Raw genomic sequence first — 13,510 nt, 5'->3', positions numbered from 1 at the left:
AAGAGGGGTACCTGGTCTCCCTCTCTAAGTGCTCAGCTTATCTGTCATTGTTATGATATTGATGTGGTTGAAGAAGATTTGTGTTATTGGGCTTTTATACTAGATGAGGAAAGTCAGTTAACGACCTTTTCTTGTCCTTTTTATTCCTTAATTGTGTTGGATTCACAGTGTTACCCATTGCAGTAGAGTCAATTCCAACTCATAGCAATCTGTAGGACAGAGGAGAGCTGCCCCATAGGGTTTCCAAGGCTCTAATCTTTATGGAAGCTGACTGCCACATCTATTTCCGAGGAGCACCTGGTGAGTTCGAACTGCTGACCTTCTGGTTAGCAGCTGAGTGATTAACCACTGAGCCACCAGGGCTCCTTCACAGAAGGTTAAAAACAAACCAAACCCATTGCCATCTAGTTGATTCTGACTTACAGCGACCGTATAGGACAGAGTGGAACTCCCTCTTAGGGTTTCTAAGGCTGTAAATGTTTATGCAAGCAGATTACCACATGTTTCTCCTGTGGAGCTGCTGGTGGGTTCGAACTGCTGACTTTTCAGTTAGCAGCCAAGCTCTTTAACCACTGCGCTACCAGGGTTCCTTCACAGAGGGTTAGGGATAGATTAAATCCATGGATTTTTTTTTTTTTTTTCCAAATTTACCGAGCTGTTTAGGATTGCTGTTTTTTTAAATACATGTTTATATAGCCATACTTTGAATTTAAGAATTCTACCATGATATAAGATCTATTTTCAAGCCATAAGTTCAAAAAAGTAGTTTTGATATGAGCAGCAGTTGATGTAGTATGATTTTTCTTTTTTTGCCATTTTCTAGGACGTTTTGAACTGCTTTATGGTCACTTTCCAGATTAAACTCTTTTCAAATCTCCCATAAGCTCCATTGTATGCCACTTCTCTCTTAGTCCGAAGACACCTCGCGCTGCAGATTCTGCCCTGGTTGGCATTTCATATTGTATCTAGCCTTCCTGGCAGAGTCTGCTTTGTTGGCATATGTAATAGAAGACTTCTAGAGAGTCAGATAGATGGTTTCCAGACAGATCCAATTTTTGTTCAGAATTGTTTCATAATTTGCCTTGTAATGTTAGTGTCCTGGGTTTAAAGCTTCGGTGTTAGCTATCTTGAGTTACAGGAAATTTCTTTCTCAGAACTTTTTAGGTGATGTGTGGAAGTCTTCTGTAGTCTCAACATGTCATGCTTTCAATACCCTTTGAATTAAATTGCTTTAGTTTTAATTTCAGCCTTTAATATTATTTACCTCTCTCTTTTTATTTCTTGTACTCTTTTCCCATCCCCTGCTAATGTACTGAAGGTGGCATTGGGCCTGAGATATTGTTGTACTTGCCTTTTCAGGTTAGTTTTCAGTAAAGTAAAAACATTAAAGTTGTAAATTAATGACCTCTTTAGTCATGTGTGTACTTTATATAATGTAATGTTTCTGTTAAGGGGTGTGAAAAACTGTTTTCATTTCATGTAATGATTGTCTTGGAAATAAAGTGGCTTTTCTGGAACTCTTCAGACATTGCAGGAATTGTACAAGCTTTTGCCAGGGAGATCTTTGGACATGCTTGAGTTTTACTGACATTTGCTATGTTTTCAATAAGATCGTGTCTCCTTATAATGTTTAGAGTCCCTGGGAAAGTGAATGTTCTGAGTTGTGAAAAGTAGATATATAATTAGAGTAGAATTTCTTACCCTTTGAATTACAGGCCAATCAGTCAATCCGGTAAACAGCGTTTTGTTTTTTGGTCCTGTCATTTTGAGTACCTTATTTATTATTTCCTTCAGGAACAAATGTCAACAAAATAAACCTTTTTTGTCCTAAAACGGAACTTCCTAAAACATTTTCTGTTTCAACAGTGGAACCGTACTCTGTTCAGTGTGTTATTAATATACTTAACTAAAATTTGCCAGGAGCAGACTTTGTGTATACATAGGGTAAATCTCTAGTGTAGGTAGCTGGCCTGTAAAAGTTTAAGGTATTCTATGTGTGATGGGCTTTTTAGTTCTATTGTGGTCTATTCTGAATATACCAATACATCCTACATTTTCATTTAAAATGATAAAGCTCATTTAGAATTTTTCTTTTGAGTTATTCTTTCTTTTGGATACTACACTAGCCCCCACATAACCTGCTGGTAACTTTTTGAATTTTTCGCCTTGGCTTTCTGATTTCCAGTTTTGAACTTGGCCTTTCTGGCATTTTAACAGAAAGAACGCTAGTCAGGGAGTCAGGGCACTCAGGTTAGAGTTGTAACCTCTGCGGCTATAGTCAAGTGAATCAGCCTTTCTGGGCTTTGGTTCCTTCATTTTTAAAATTAAGGATTGGGCTTGATCTCTAATATTCTTTCTCAAATTCAGCCGTGGGCTAGGATATCGTTCCTCTTAGACCACATAGAGTGCTATGTTTGATTCTTCCAACTCCCCCCCAAAAAAGCCACTTATCTCCTTGAGCCTCAGTCATCTGTGTTTTACCCTGCAACACTGAAGCTAGCCCATGTAAGTATTCCATATTTCAAAATAGTCTCTAGAATACTGTGTCTAACATCTGGTTTTGTTCTTTGGTCTTCCTTATTCATTGTCCAGCTTTCACATGCATATGATGCGATTGAAAATACCATGGCTTGGTTCAGGTGCACCTTGGTTTTCAAGGTGACATCATTGCTCTTCAACACTTCAAAGAGGTCCTTTGCAGCAGATTTACCGAATGCAATGAGTCTTGATTTCTTGACTGCTGCTTCCATGGCTGTTGATTGTGGATCCAAGTAAAATGAAATCCTTGACAACTTGAGTCTTTTCTCTGTTTATCATGATATTGTTCATTGGTCTAGTTGTGAGAATTTTTGTTTTCTTTATGTTGAGGTGTAATCCATACTGAAGGCTATGGTCTTTGATCTTCATTAGTAAGTGCTTCAAGTCCTCTTCACTTTCAGCAAGCAAGGTTGTGCCATCTGCATAATGCAGGTTGTTAATGAGTCTTCCTCCAATCTTGATGCTCCTTTCTTCTTCATATAGTCCAGCTTCTCATATTATTTGCTCAGCATACAGACTGAATAGGTGTGGTGAAAGAATACAACCCTGACGCACACCTTTCTTAGCTTTAAACCCATCAGCATCCCCTTATTCTGTCCGAACAACTGCCTCTTGATCTGTGTAAAGGTTCCTCATGAGCACAATTAAGGGTTCTGGAATTCCCATTTATGCAGTGTTATCCATAATTTATTATGATCCACACAGTCGAATGCCTTTGCATAGGCGATAAAACACAGGTAAACATCCTTCTGGTATTCTCTGCTTTCAGCCAGGATCCATCTGACATCAGCAATGATATCCCTGGTTCCATGTCCTCTTCTGAAACCGGCTTGAATTTCTGTCAGTTCCCTGTGGCTGTACTGCTGCAGCCGTTTTTGAATGATCTTCAGCAAAATTTTGCCTGCATGTGATATTAATGATATTGTTCTATAATTTCCACATTCGGTTGGATCACCTTTCTTGGGAATAGGCATAAATATGGATCTTTTCCAGTCAGTTGGCCAGGAAGCTATCTTCCATATTTCTTGGCATAGACAAGTGAGCACCTCCAGCTCTGCATCCGTTTGTTGAAACATCTCAATTGATATTCGATCAATTCTTGGAGCCTTGTTTTTCGCCAGTGCCTTCAGAGCAGCTTGGACTTCTTTCTTCAGTACCATTGGTTCCTGATCATATGCCACCTGTTGAAATGGTTGAACATCGACTAATTCTTTTTGGTATAATGACTCTGTATTCCTTCCATTTTCTTTTGATGCTTCCTGCATCGTTTAATATTTTTCCCATAGAATCCTTCACTATTGCAACTCGAGGCTTGAATTCAGTTGTTTCAGCTTGAGAAACGTGGAGCATGTTCTTCCCTTTTGGTTTTCCATCTCCAGTTCTTTGCACATGTCATTATAAGACTTTACTTTGTCTTCTCAAGTCACTGTTTGAAATCTTCTGTTCAGTTCTTTCACTTCATCAATTCTTCCTTTTGCTTTAGCTGCTCGACATTCGAGAGCAAGTTTCAGAGTCTCCTCGGACATCCATCTTGGTCTTTTCTTTCTTTCCTGTCTTTTCAGTGACCTCTTGCTTTCTTCATGGATGATGTCCGTGATGTCATTCCACAACTCCTCTGGTCTGTTGTCACTAGTGTTCAGTGCGTCAAATCTATTCTTGAGATGGTCTCTAAATTCAGGTGGGATATACTCAAGGTCATATTTTGGCTCTCGTGGACTTGCTCTGATTTTCTTCAGTTTCAGCTTGAACTTGCATATGAGCAATTGATGGTCTGTTCCACAGTTGGCCTCTGGCCTTGTTCTGACTCATGATATCGAGTTTTTCCATCATCTCTTTCCACAGATATAGTCAGTTTGATTTCTGTGTGTTCCATCTGGCGAGGTCCATGTGTATAGTCACCGTTTATGTTGGTGAAAGAAGTTATTTGCAGTGAAGAAGTCGTTGGTCTTGCAAAATTCTATCATTTGCTCTCTGGCATTGTTTCTGTCACTAACGCCATGTTTTCCAACTGCTGATCCTTCTTCTTTGTTTCCAACTTTTGCATTCCAATTGCCAGTAATTATCATTGCATCTTGATTGCATGTTTGATCAATTTCAGACTACAGCAGCTGATAAAAATCTTCTATTTCTTCATCTTTGGCCTTAGTGGTCGGTGCGTAAATTTGAATAATAGTGGTATTAACTGGTCTTCCTTGTAGGTGTATGGATATTATCCTATCACTGACAGTGTTGTACTTCAGGATAGATTTTGAAACGTTCTTTTTGACGATGAATGCAACACCATTCCTCCTCAAGTTGTCATTCCCAGCATAGTAGACTATATGATTGTCTGATTCAAAATGGCCAGTACCAGTCCATTTCAGTTAATGCCTAGGATATCGATGTTTATGCGTTCCATTTCATTTTTGATGATTTCAAATTTTCCTAGATTCATACTTTGTACATTCCAGGTTCCGATAATTAATGGATTTTTGCAGCTGTTTCTTTTCATTTTGAGTCATGCCACATCAGTGAATTAAGGTCCCAAAAGCTTTACTCCATCCACGTCATTAAGGTCGACTCTACTTTGTGGAGGCAGCTCTTCCCCAGTCAGTCATCTTTTGAGTGCCTTCCTACCTGGGGGGACTCATCTTCCAGCACTATATCAGATGATGTTCCACTGCTATTCATAAGGTTTTCACTTGCTAATGCTTTTAAGAAGTAGACTGCCGGGTCCGTCCTAGTCTGTCTTAGTCTGGAAGCTCAGCTGAAACCTGTCTTCCGTGGGTGACCCTGCAGGTATCTGAATATTGGTGGCATCGCTTCCAGCATCACAGCAACATGCAAGCCCCCACAGTACGACAAACTGACAGACACATACGTATGTGAAAGCTGGACGACGAATAAGGACGACCAAAGAATTGACGCCTTTGAATTGTGGTGTTGGTGAAGAATATTGAATATACCATGGGCTGCCAAAAGAATGAACAAACCTGTCTTGCAAGAAGTGCACCCATAATGCTCCTTAGAAGTAACGATGGTGAGATTGCGTCTTACATACTTTGGACATGTTGTCAGGAGGGATCAGTCCCTGGAGAAGGACATCATGCTTGGCAGAGCACAGGGTCAGCGGAAAAGAGGAAGACCCTCAACGAGGGGGGTTGACACAGTGGCTGCAACAGTGAGCTCAAGGATAACAACAATTGTAAGGATGGCTCAGTACCGGGCAGTGTTTCGTTCTGTTGTGCATAGGGTCGCTATGAGTTGGAACCGACTCGACGGCACCTGACAACAACAACATCTGGTTTTCTAGAAATATTTTAGCTTTTGGTGAATCGTATTATAGAATCATGGGACATTGCTCCCTCTAAATTCCCTAGACTACAAACTAAAATTCCAGAAATGAAGTCCCTTCCCTCTTGGCATTCTGCAGGGTGTGGTGCTGAGTTGAGGGTGGTTTTCTGCAGGGCCACTTGGTGGAGCCTACTTCTGGGCCTGGAGCACCGTCTCATCCTACTGCCAGGGGAGCTCTGCTCACCCTTAGGAGTCAGCTCTGGGAGCTCTCTGTCTGGAAACGCTTACCTGCTTTGTGCTCAGGCGGAGTCAACTGGCTCCCCGTCCCTCCTCTTGGGCTATGCTTTGGATTCCCAAACAGGACTGTGTGAGAGGCATCCCTGGGCCCCAGTGTGAGCTCTTGGTGTGTGTTTGTGGTATGACGGAGGTCACGGTAGATAGAGAGTGTCCTATGGCCCCTACAAAGCCTTGCAGACTCCACAGGGTAACACATACCCTAGGAAGTCCTTGCACCACCATCATCAGCTGCTGTTCCCATTTACCGAAGACCAGGGTATGCCAAGCCCTGACCTGGAGGTGCACATTCACTGAGCCTCCAGGCCCCTCCAGTGTAGGTGCAAGGGCTGTGCCTCTTTTATGGGTGAGGCCATTGAGGCTCAGAGGGAGGCAATGATTTGCCTGATTGTCCAGCAGGAAAGCCGCAGCTAGGGAACTGGAACCCAGGACCATAGGGGCTCTTCAGCCTGACCCTAATATAGTGCCTGAATATTTTCATTTACCCTTATGAATACCTCTGTCCCCAAACCTTACACGTGAGAGGGTGATTGGATTAACTTTAGCCAATCTCCTGAGTCTTCCCTCTGTGAGAATTAGCTCTGCTTACTCAGTTGATAAAGCTGTTTCTGAAACATAAAGCTAGGAAAAAGAGCTAATTCATTAGGTGTCTTAGTGAGTATTCACGTAGATACTCCCAACCCAGAAGAATGGGATAAAACAAAAGTGGTAAAATTTCATGGATGTATTTGTTGAGTTTGTTAGGGCAGGGGCCTTTTTTAAAATCTTGTTCACTCTATCCCTAGTGTCCAGAAGGGTATTTTATTTATAGTAGGCCTTCTAGAAATATTTGTTGAATGAACCAATGAATGATGTTATATCTGCTTAAGTATAGAATGGAAGAGCTTACTTAACTTCTAGGTTTAGGGCCTGCCTTGAAGCACATGCAGAGTTTGGTAGCCAGTGTGGTACAGTGTCTGAAATCTATTTTAGAAGTAGTGGGGAAAGAACAGGGTTATTTACCTGGAGGTTGAGAAGATTTAGAGGGCCTGGAGGAGTCATTTATTTGCTCTAATTCTCAAGTATAGCACTTAGACTAATGGAAAGATTTTACAGTCTTGCCAGGAACTCTGTTCCTTGAAATTTTAGGTGTTCATGTGGAGGTTGGATGACCATCTCTCAGAAATGTCAAAGAAGGTATTCATGAAGGGGCAGATTGTTAAACCCACTGATCCCTAAAGTCCATGTGAGTCTGATTCTGTGAGTTTTTTCTTCAAAGGGTGGTTGGACATGGCATACTAACTGCTACTATTCTAACAGAGAACAGTGAAGTAGATAATGAATTGTTCTGTCTTTGCTAAAGAGATTGAACGTTTCTGTTAATAGCAATATTCTTAAGGACATCAAAAGATAGAAATAGTTTTAATCTCATTAATAAGGGAGAAGTAACAGAGATTGTTGAAAATGATAGTGGATAAAAGAGAGATAGCTATGAGGGGAGAGAGAAAAGAAAGATTATTTAGAACATCATTGTGAGTTGCCTGGATTTAGATTGTGGGCTGTCTTCTAAATATATCAGTAACCCCTGATAGAGTACTTTCTTTAATGACATCATACCAGTGTGAGGACTGCAACAGTCTGGAGGCCTTATGTATGTGTAGGAGGAAACCTCCTAGCACACTTCAATAGCCCCTGCAGGGTATAGACCCTGCACAGTAATTGATGACATGATTTTTACAGTGTTGTTTGAGTTTTAAAAAAATGTTTAAATCATTCATCCAAGTGATAGAGTTTAAAGATGAGTATAAATATATTTTGTGGTCTCCTGGACTTAGTACTGATAGATGCATGAGTAAATAATTATATTACAGCTTGATAATTATTTTTTATATATAAGTTTTTAAAATTTTTTCCTGGGTGGTGCAAATAGTTATGCACTCGACCCCTAGCCAAGAGGTCCGGGGCTGAGCCCAACCAGAGGTAACTCAGAAGACAGGCCTGGAGATCTGTTTTTGAAAGGTCACAGCCTTGAAAACCCTATGGAGCAGTTCTACTCTGCACACTTGGGATAACCATGAGCTCAAATTTACTCAAGGGCAACTAACAACAACAACAGCGTGATACAAATAACCTGCTGTGGGGACATTCTTCTTCGAGAAGTCAGGAAAAGAGAGAAGACTGGGTCTTAAAGGATAGACTTTGAAGGATAAGTAGTATAGGTGATAAGTACATAGGAACACCAGTGAGACAAGTATCATCACCTAGGGACTTGGCAGTAAGGTTTCTCTCTAATAAGTATTGTATTTTTGTGCAAATAATGTGTGCCTTTTACGCTTGCAGATGCCCCTTTCCCTGCGAGGTATTTTTGTAAGCACGTTATGATAATTTTTTTTTTTTTTTTTACAGCAACATGTGAAAAAAAAATTGGCATAGCAGCACTTGTGAAAATACCTGGAGGGGGAGGACAGTTGGCAAACAAACGTAGAAGACACATGTTATTTGCATAAAAATATAGTAAACTCTAAAATCATGAAGTACTGTTCAGAGCCAGGAAGTTGATGTTTCAGAAAGGCTTTTAGTTGAGAGCCAGATGTGGTCAAGATGATAAATAAAGCTAATAAAATGTAGTATAAATCAAGAGAGAGGGGACTGGACAGAGGCTAAATGTGGACAAAAGAGAAAGTTAAGGATATGTACTTTGGAAGTTTCTGTCCAAACACTGCAAAAGAACAGAACGGTCCTATTTTTGTGGTTGGTAAATTCCTACTGTGTAGATGGACGCGCAGGCTGCCATTAGTCTTATGCCATTTAAGCACTGTCTGATAAAATGAACTCCCTTTGTTCCTATTTCCTGCTCATTAAGCAACATTCTGATTATAATTTGCCTTCCCATCTAGATTGGCCTATGGGGAGAACATGTCCTGGGTATGCTGACATGAGCACTCTGATCCATATAGCAGTTATGGTTCTCGTTGTAAATTAATGTAGTTAATTGAGTGGTAGTCTAGTTTGTACATTTTTTTTTCTAGTTAGTACATTAGTCTCTTGTGAGCTTAATGTTACTCTCCTGCTGAAAGATGGCTCCACTCTGAACACCAAAAAGAAAAGAAAATTGAGTTCCTAAGTTTACAAAGCTGAGAGCCAGACTCAGATGATGGATTAAGGTGCATGTGTCAAGATAACTCGACGGCATTGGGTTCTTTTTTTTTTTTGTCAAGATAAATGCTGTGTCTCTTGGCCACCAGCCTCACTTTGAAGAAGTACTACTTCAAGGAGAGTTATACAAGACAGATGTGGTTGGGGGAGACGTATGTAGGTGTATTCGAGAGATTGCATGCATGAGAAAGTAAAAGGAGGGAGATGAGGCTGGAGAGAAGAGTAGAAGACAGGTAGTGAAGGGACTCTGTCTTTTAGGGCAGTGGGTATTTCATTCATTTTTAAAAAGTAAGTGAAATTGAAAGGAAATGGCATGTGTGTTTCTTTTGGTAAAACATCATTCTGCCTTTCATGCTTAATTTTCAGTGAGCACATCTCCATGTTATTTTTTCAAATTCAGGCTGAGTTTGTTGACCACATAATCTTCCTGGTTATGTTGTATTTACTATGCTAATTAAAGACTGTTAGGCTCCTATGTAACGACTGAAGGCTTAATAGCTGGCTGTCATGACTTTAGTCCACCATTTATACATACAGTTCTAGTGATTTTGTTACTTTCTTCCAAGCCTGGTGCAATATGACTTGAATCTCTTCAGTAAAGAAATAGTATATCTTAATGATTGAGAATTGTTTGCCTAGAGGGGGCCCGAAATCCTTCTAATCTCTTAAATGACTTCTTAGAAAAATCCTTTTTCATTAAGCATATTTGCTCATTTTGGCTCCATCAAACTTTCATGTCAAAAACATGTATATGATATGTGTGCATTTCAAAACTGAGCCTGTTTTTAAACTATGTTCTGATGAGGTAAAGGTGGTAATGTTGATTTTTTTCTGGAAATGAAGAAACAAACACCATCTTATTTGGCAGTTTGAGTTTTCTAAGGCTCTACTAATGCTTACTGGAAGCTTGCCGTTACTTTTGTGGCAGCAGCTCTTACTCTTTGATGCATTAATGGCAATATATTATTAAAATGGTAAAGGATTTTTTTTTTCAATTTCTTTTTTCTTTACTTCCTTTGGTTAGGGAATTACTATAGTTTTCTTTCTTAACCATCATGCTCACCAGCTCCCTAACTGCTCCACTTCTGAACTCTATGAGTTACCCTCAGCTAACGAGTACTGAAAGTGTGTTTTAAATTAGTAAAGTCACTGATGGTGTGAGATCTGTTTTCTAATCCACTTCTTTGAGTTGGTTGTATGGATATTACAGGTGTTTCTTCCATTTAGTAATCAATTTTTATTTTTACTTCTTATCAATGCCTTAGGAAAAACATATAAGCAATGAAGAAGAGAACTTAAGAAGGATGGAAGAAGCCAGATTGCAGCTCAAGGATCAACTTCTTTGTCTGGAGACTGAACAGGAATCCATTTTTGGCATGATAGGAAAGGAAATTGATACAGCTTGTAAAACCTTCTGGAGGGACTCAGTGGAGAAATTGAAAGTAATTACAAGTTCTTATTGTACCTTAGAATCTCGGCTAGTTTCCTAATATATGATTATAATGAGATTTTAATGAACGGCTACATGGTTGTCACATTTTTATTTCAAACAGTTTTATGAATCAAAATAAAGAACTTGTATTTCTAGAATGTACCACTGTATCTATTGTGCAATCATAGTGAGAGAAATTGTACTGTTATTCCACTGAATTGCCCATGTCTCACTGTGTAAAAGAAAATGTCTTATAAGAAGGGTAGCAGTTCTGGCTAAGGAAAGTGTCCTTGGAGTTAAGAGTCCTGGATTTTGAACTTTCATCCCCACAGATTATTTTTATTGTTTTTATTATATTATTGGCTAACATTTACTGAGCACTAGCATCACTCCAGATGCTTCGGTGAGTGTTGTATATGCATCTCTCCCTGTGTCCCTAAAGTGACTCTCGCAGATGCCCTGATTCAATTTATTTTAGAGAATAGGAAACAAAAACTCAACAGGATGAAGTAACTTGCTGTAGTCATGCTTCTAGTTAAATGACAGAACCAGGACTCTGATCCTTTAGGGTCTAACTGGTACCTAAACAGTTACTTTGCTATCTGCTTTTTAAAAATAAATTATGTTTAATTTAGTTTTTGTGTCTTTTAAATGGAGTAGTGCTACTCAGTGTGTAGTTCTAGTGAGACGATAAATAAAAACAGAAGTGTTCGTGGATGTTTGCATTCCTTTAAGGACAGTGCCTCTGTCAACTCTAGGTGCTTTGATGTACTATCACCATGACACGTTATAGTTCAGTCCTCATTCACCTCTCTGTTTACTTCATATGACGGTATAGCAGCACTTAGAGTGTAGTGTTAGCACACATACTTTTTATGTTCCAGGTGCTTCTTTTTTAACTCTGTAATTCATTTGTCTTTTTCCTCCTCCAGAGTGATATTCCTCTCTCATACTGTTACTTTCCCCTCTTTACTTTTTTTGCATTCCTCCTCATCTGTGTTTGCTTGTTTAACTCTTTCTCTAAAGTAGTGTTTCAAAAACAGAAACTAAAGCTATAATTCTACTCTTGCAGTTGAAGGTATCTTAGGATATGACTATAATAGAAATATTTCAATGGATAGAATTTGATTGAATTGATGGAGTTTCTACACTATGTATTTTTATATACATTTTTTTAAACTTCAGATGTCAGTTTGGGAAGCTGTGAGCCTAATCAGAGAAGTAATTGGCTTTAGGAGAAAAGCTAACTCTTTCAGGCTGTTGTTGTTGTTAGGTGCTATGAAGTCGGTTCTGACTTAAGACCCAGTGTAAAATGAAACAAAACACTGTTTGATTCTATGCCATTCTCATAATCGTTGCTATTTTTTGAGGCCATTGTTGCAGCCACTGCGTCAGTCCATCTCCTTGAGGATCTTCTTGTTTTCTGTTGCCCCTCTTCTTTACCAAGCATGATTCCTTCTCCAGGTGCTGCTCCCTCCTGATGACATGTACGAAGTACTTGAGACGAAGTCTCATCATCCTCACTTCTAAAGATCATTCTGGCTGTACTTCTTCCAAGACAGATTTGTTTGTTCTTCTGGTGGTCCATGGTATACTCGATATTCTTCGCCAACACCATAATTCAAAGGCATCAGTTCTTCTTCAGCCTTCCTTATTCATTGTCCAGCTTTTGCATGCATACGAGACCATTGAAAATACCATGACTTTGGTCAGGTACACCTTAGTCCTCAAAGTGGCATCTTTGCTTTTTAATACTTTAAAGAAGTCTTTTAGCAGCAAATTTGTCCAGTGCAATGCATCGTTTGATTTCTTCACTGCTACTTCCATGGACGTTGATTGTAGATCTAAGTAAAATGAAGTCCTTGACAGCTTCAGTATTTTCTTTGTTTATCATGATGTTGCTTACTGGTCCAGTTGTCAGGATTTTTGTTTTCCTTGTGTTGAGGTGTAATCCATACTGAAGACTGTAGTCTTTCATCTTCATCAGTAAGTGCTTCAGGTCCTCTTCAATTTCAACAAGCAAAGTTGTGTTGTCTGCATATCACAGATTGTTAATGAGTCTTCCTCCAATCCTGATGCTGCATTCTTCATAGTCCAGCTTCTTGGATTATATGCTCGACGTACAGGTTGAATAAATATGGTAAAAGGATAGAACCCTGATGCCCATGTTTCCTGATTTTTAAACACACAGTGTCCCCATGTTGCATTCCAACAACTGCTTCTTGGTCTATGAACAGTTACACATGAGCACAGTTAAGTGTTCTGAAATTCCCTTTCTTTGCAATGTTATCCATAATTTGTTATGATCCATACAGTCTAATGCTCTTATATAGTCAATAAAACACAGGTAAACATTTTCCTGCTATTCTCTACTTTCAGCCAAGATTCATCTGACATCAGCAATGATATCCCTCTTTCCATGTCCACTTCTGAACCCGGCTTTAATTTCTGGCAGCTCCCTGTCGATGTACTGCTGCAACCATTTTTGAATTATCTTCAGAAAATTTTACTTGCGTGTGATACTAATGATATTGTTGGAGAATATCCATATTCTGTTGTATCACCTTTCTCTGAAATGGCACAAATATAGATCTCTTCCAGTCGGTTGGCTAGATAGCTGTCGTCCCCCCAAATTTCTTGACATAGATGAGTGAGTGCTTCCAGCACTGCATCCATTTGTTGAAACATGTCAATTGGTATTCATCAACTCCTAAAGCCTTGTTTTTTGCCAGTGTTTTCAGTGCAGCTTGAACTTCTTCAATACCATTGGTTCTTGATCATGTGCTGCCTCCTGAAATGGTTGAGTATTGACCAATTCTTTTTGGTGCAATGACTCTG

At 39.5% G+C, this 13,510-nt stretch overlaps 1 protein-coding gene across 10 annotated transcripts in view; it reads left to right on the top strand.

Moving 5' to 3' along the window:
* CEP128 (centrosomal protein 128) overlaps window positions 1-13,510 on the top strand; it is a 523,299-nt gene that overhangs the window by 206,654 nt on the left and 303,135 nt on the right. For all 10 annotated transcript variants that reach the window (XM_049899763.1, XM_049899764.1, XM_049899760.1 and 7 more), the window contains one exon: window positions 10,506-10,682. In XM_049899763.1, coding sequence (XP_049755720.1) covers window positions 10,506-10,682 — 177 coding nt within the window. The remainder of the gene's footprint in view (window positions 1-10,505; window positions 10,683-13,510) is intronic.

This window comes from Elephas maximus, chromosome 10 (assembly GCF_024166365.1).
Source record: "Elephas maximus indicus isolate mEleMax1 chromosome 10, mEleMax1 primary haplotype, whole genome shotgun sequence".
NCBI classification, from domain to species: Eukaryota; Metazoa; Chordata; class Mammalia; order Proboscidea; family Elephantidae; genus Elephas; species Elephas maximus.
This window is presented reverse-complemented; position numbering and strand designations above follow the sequence as displayed.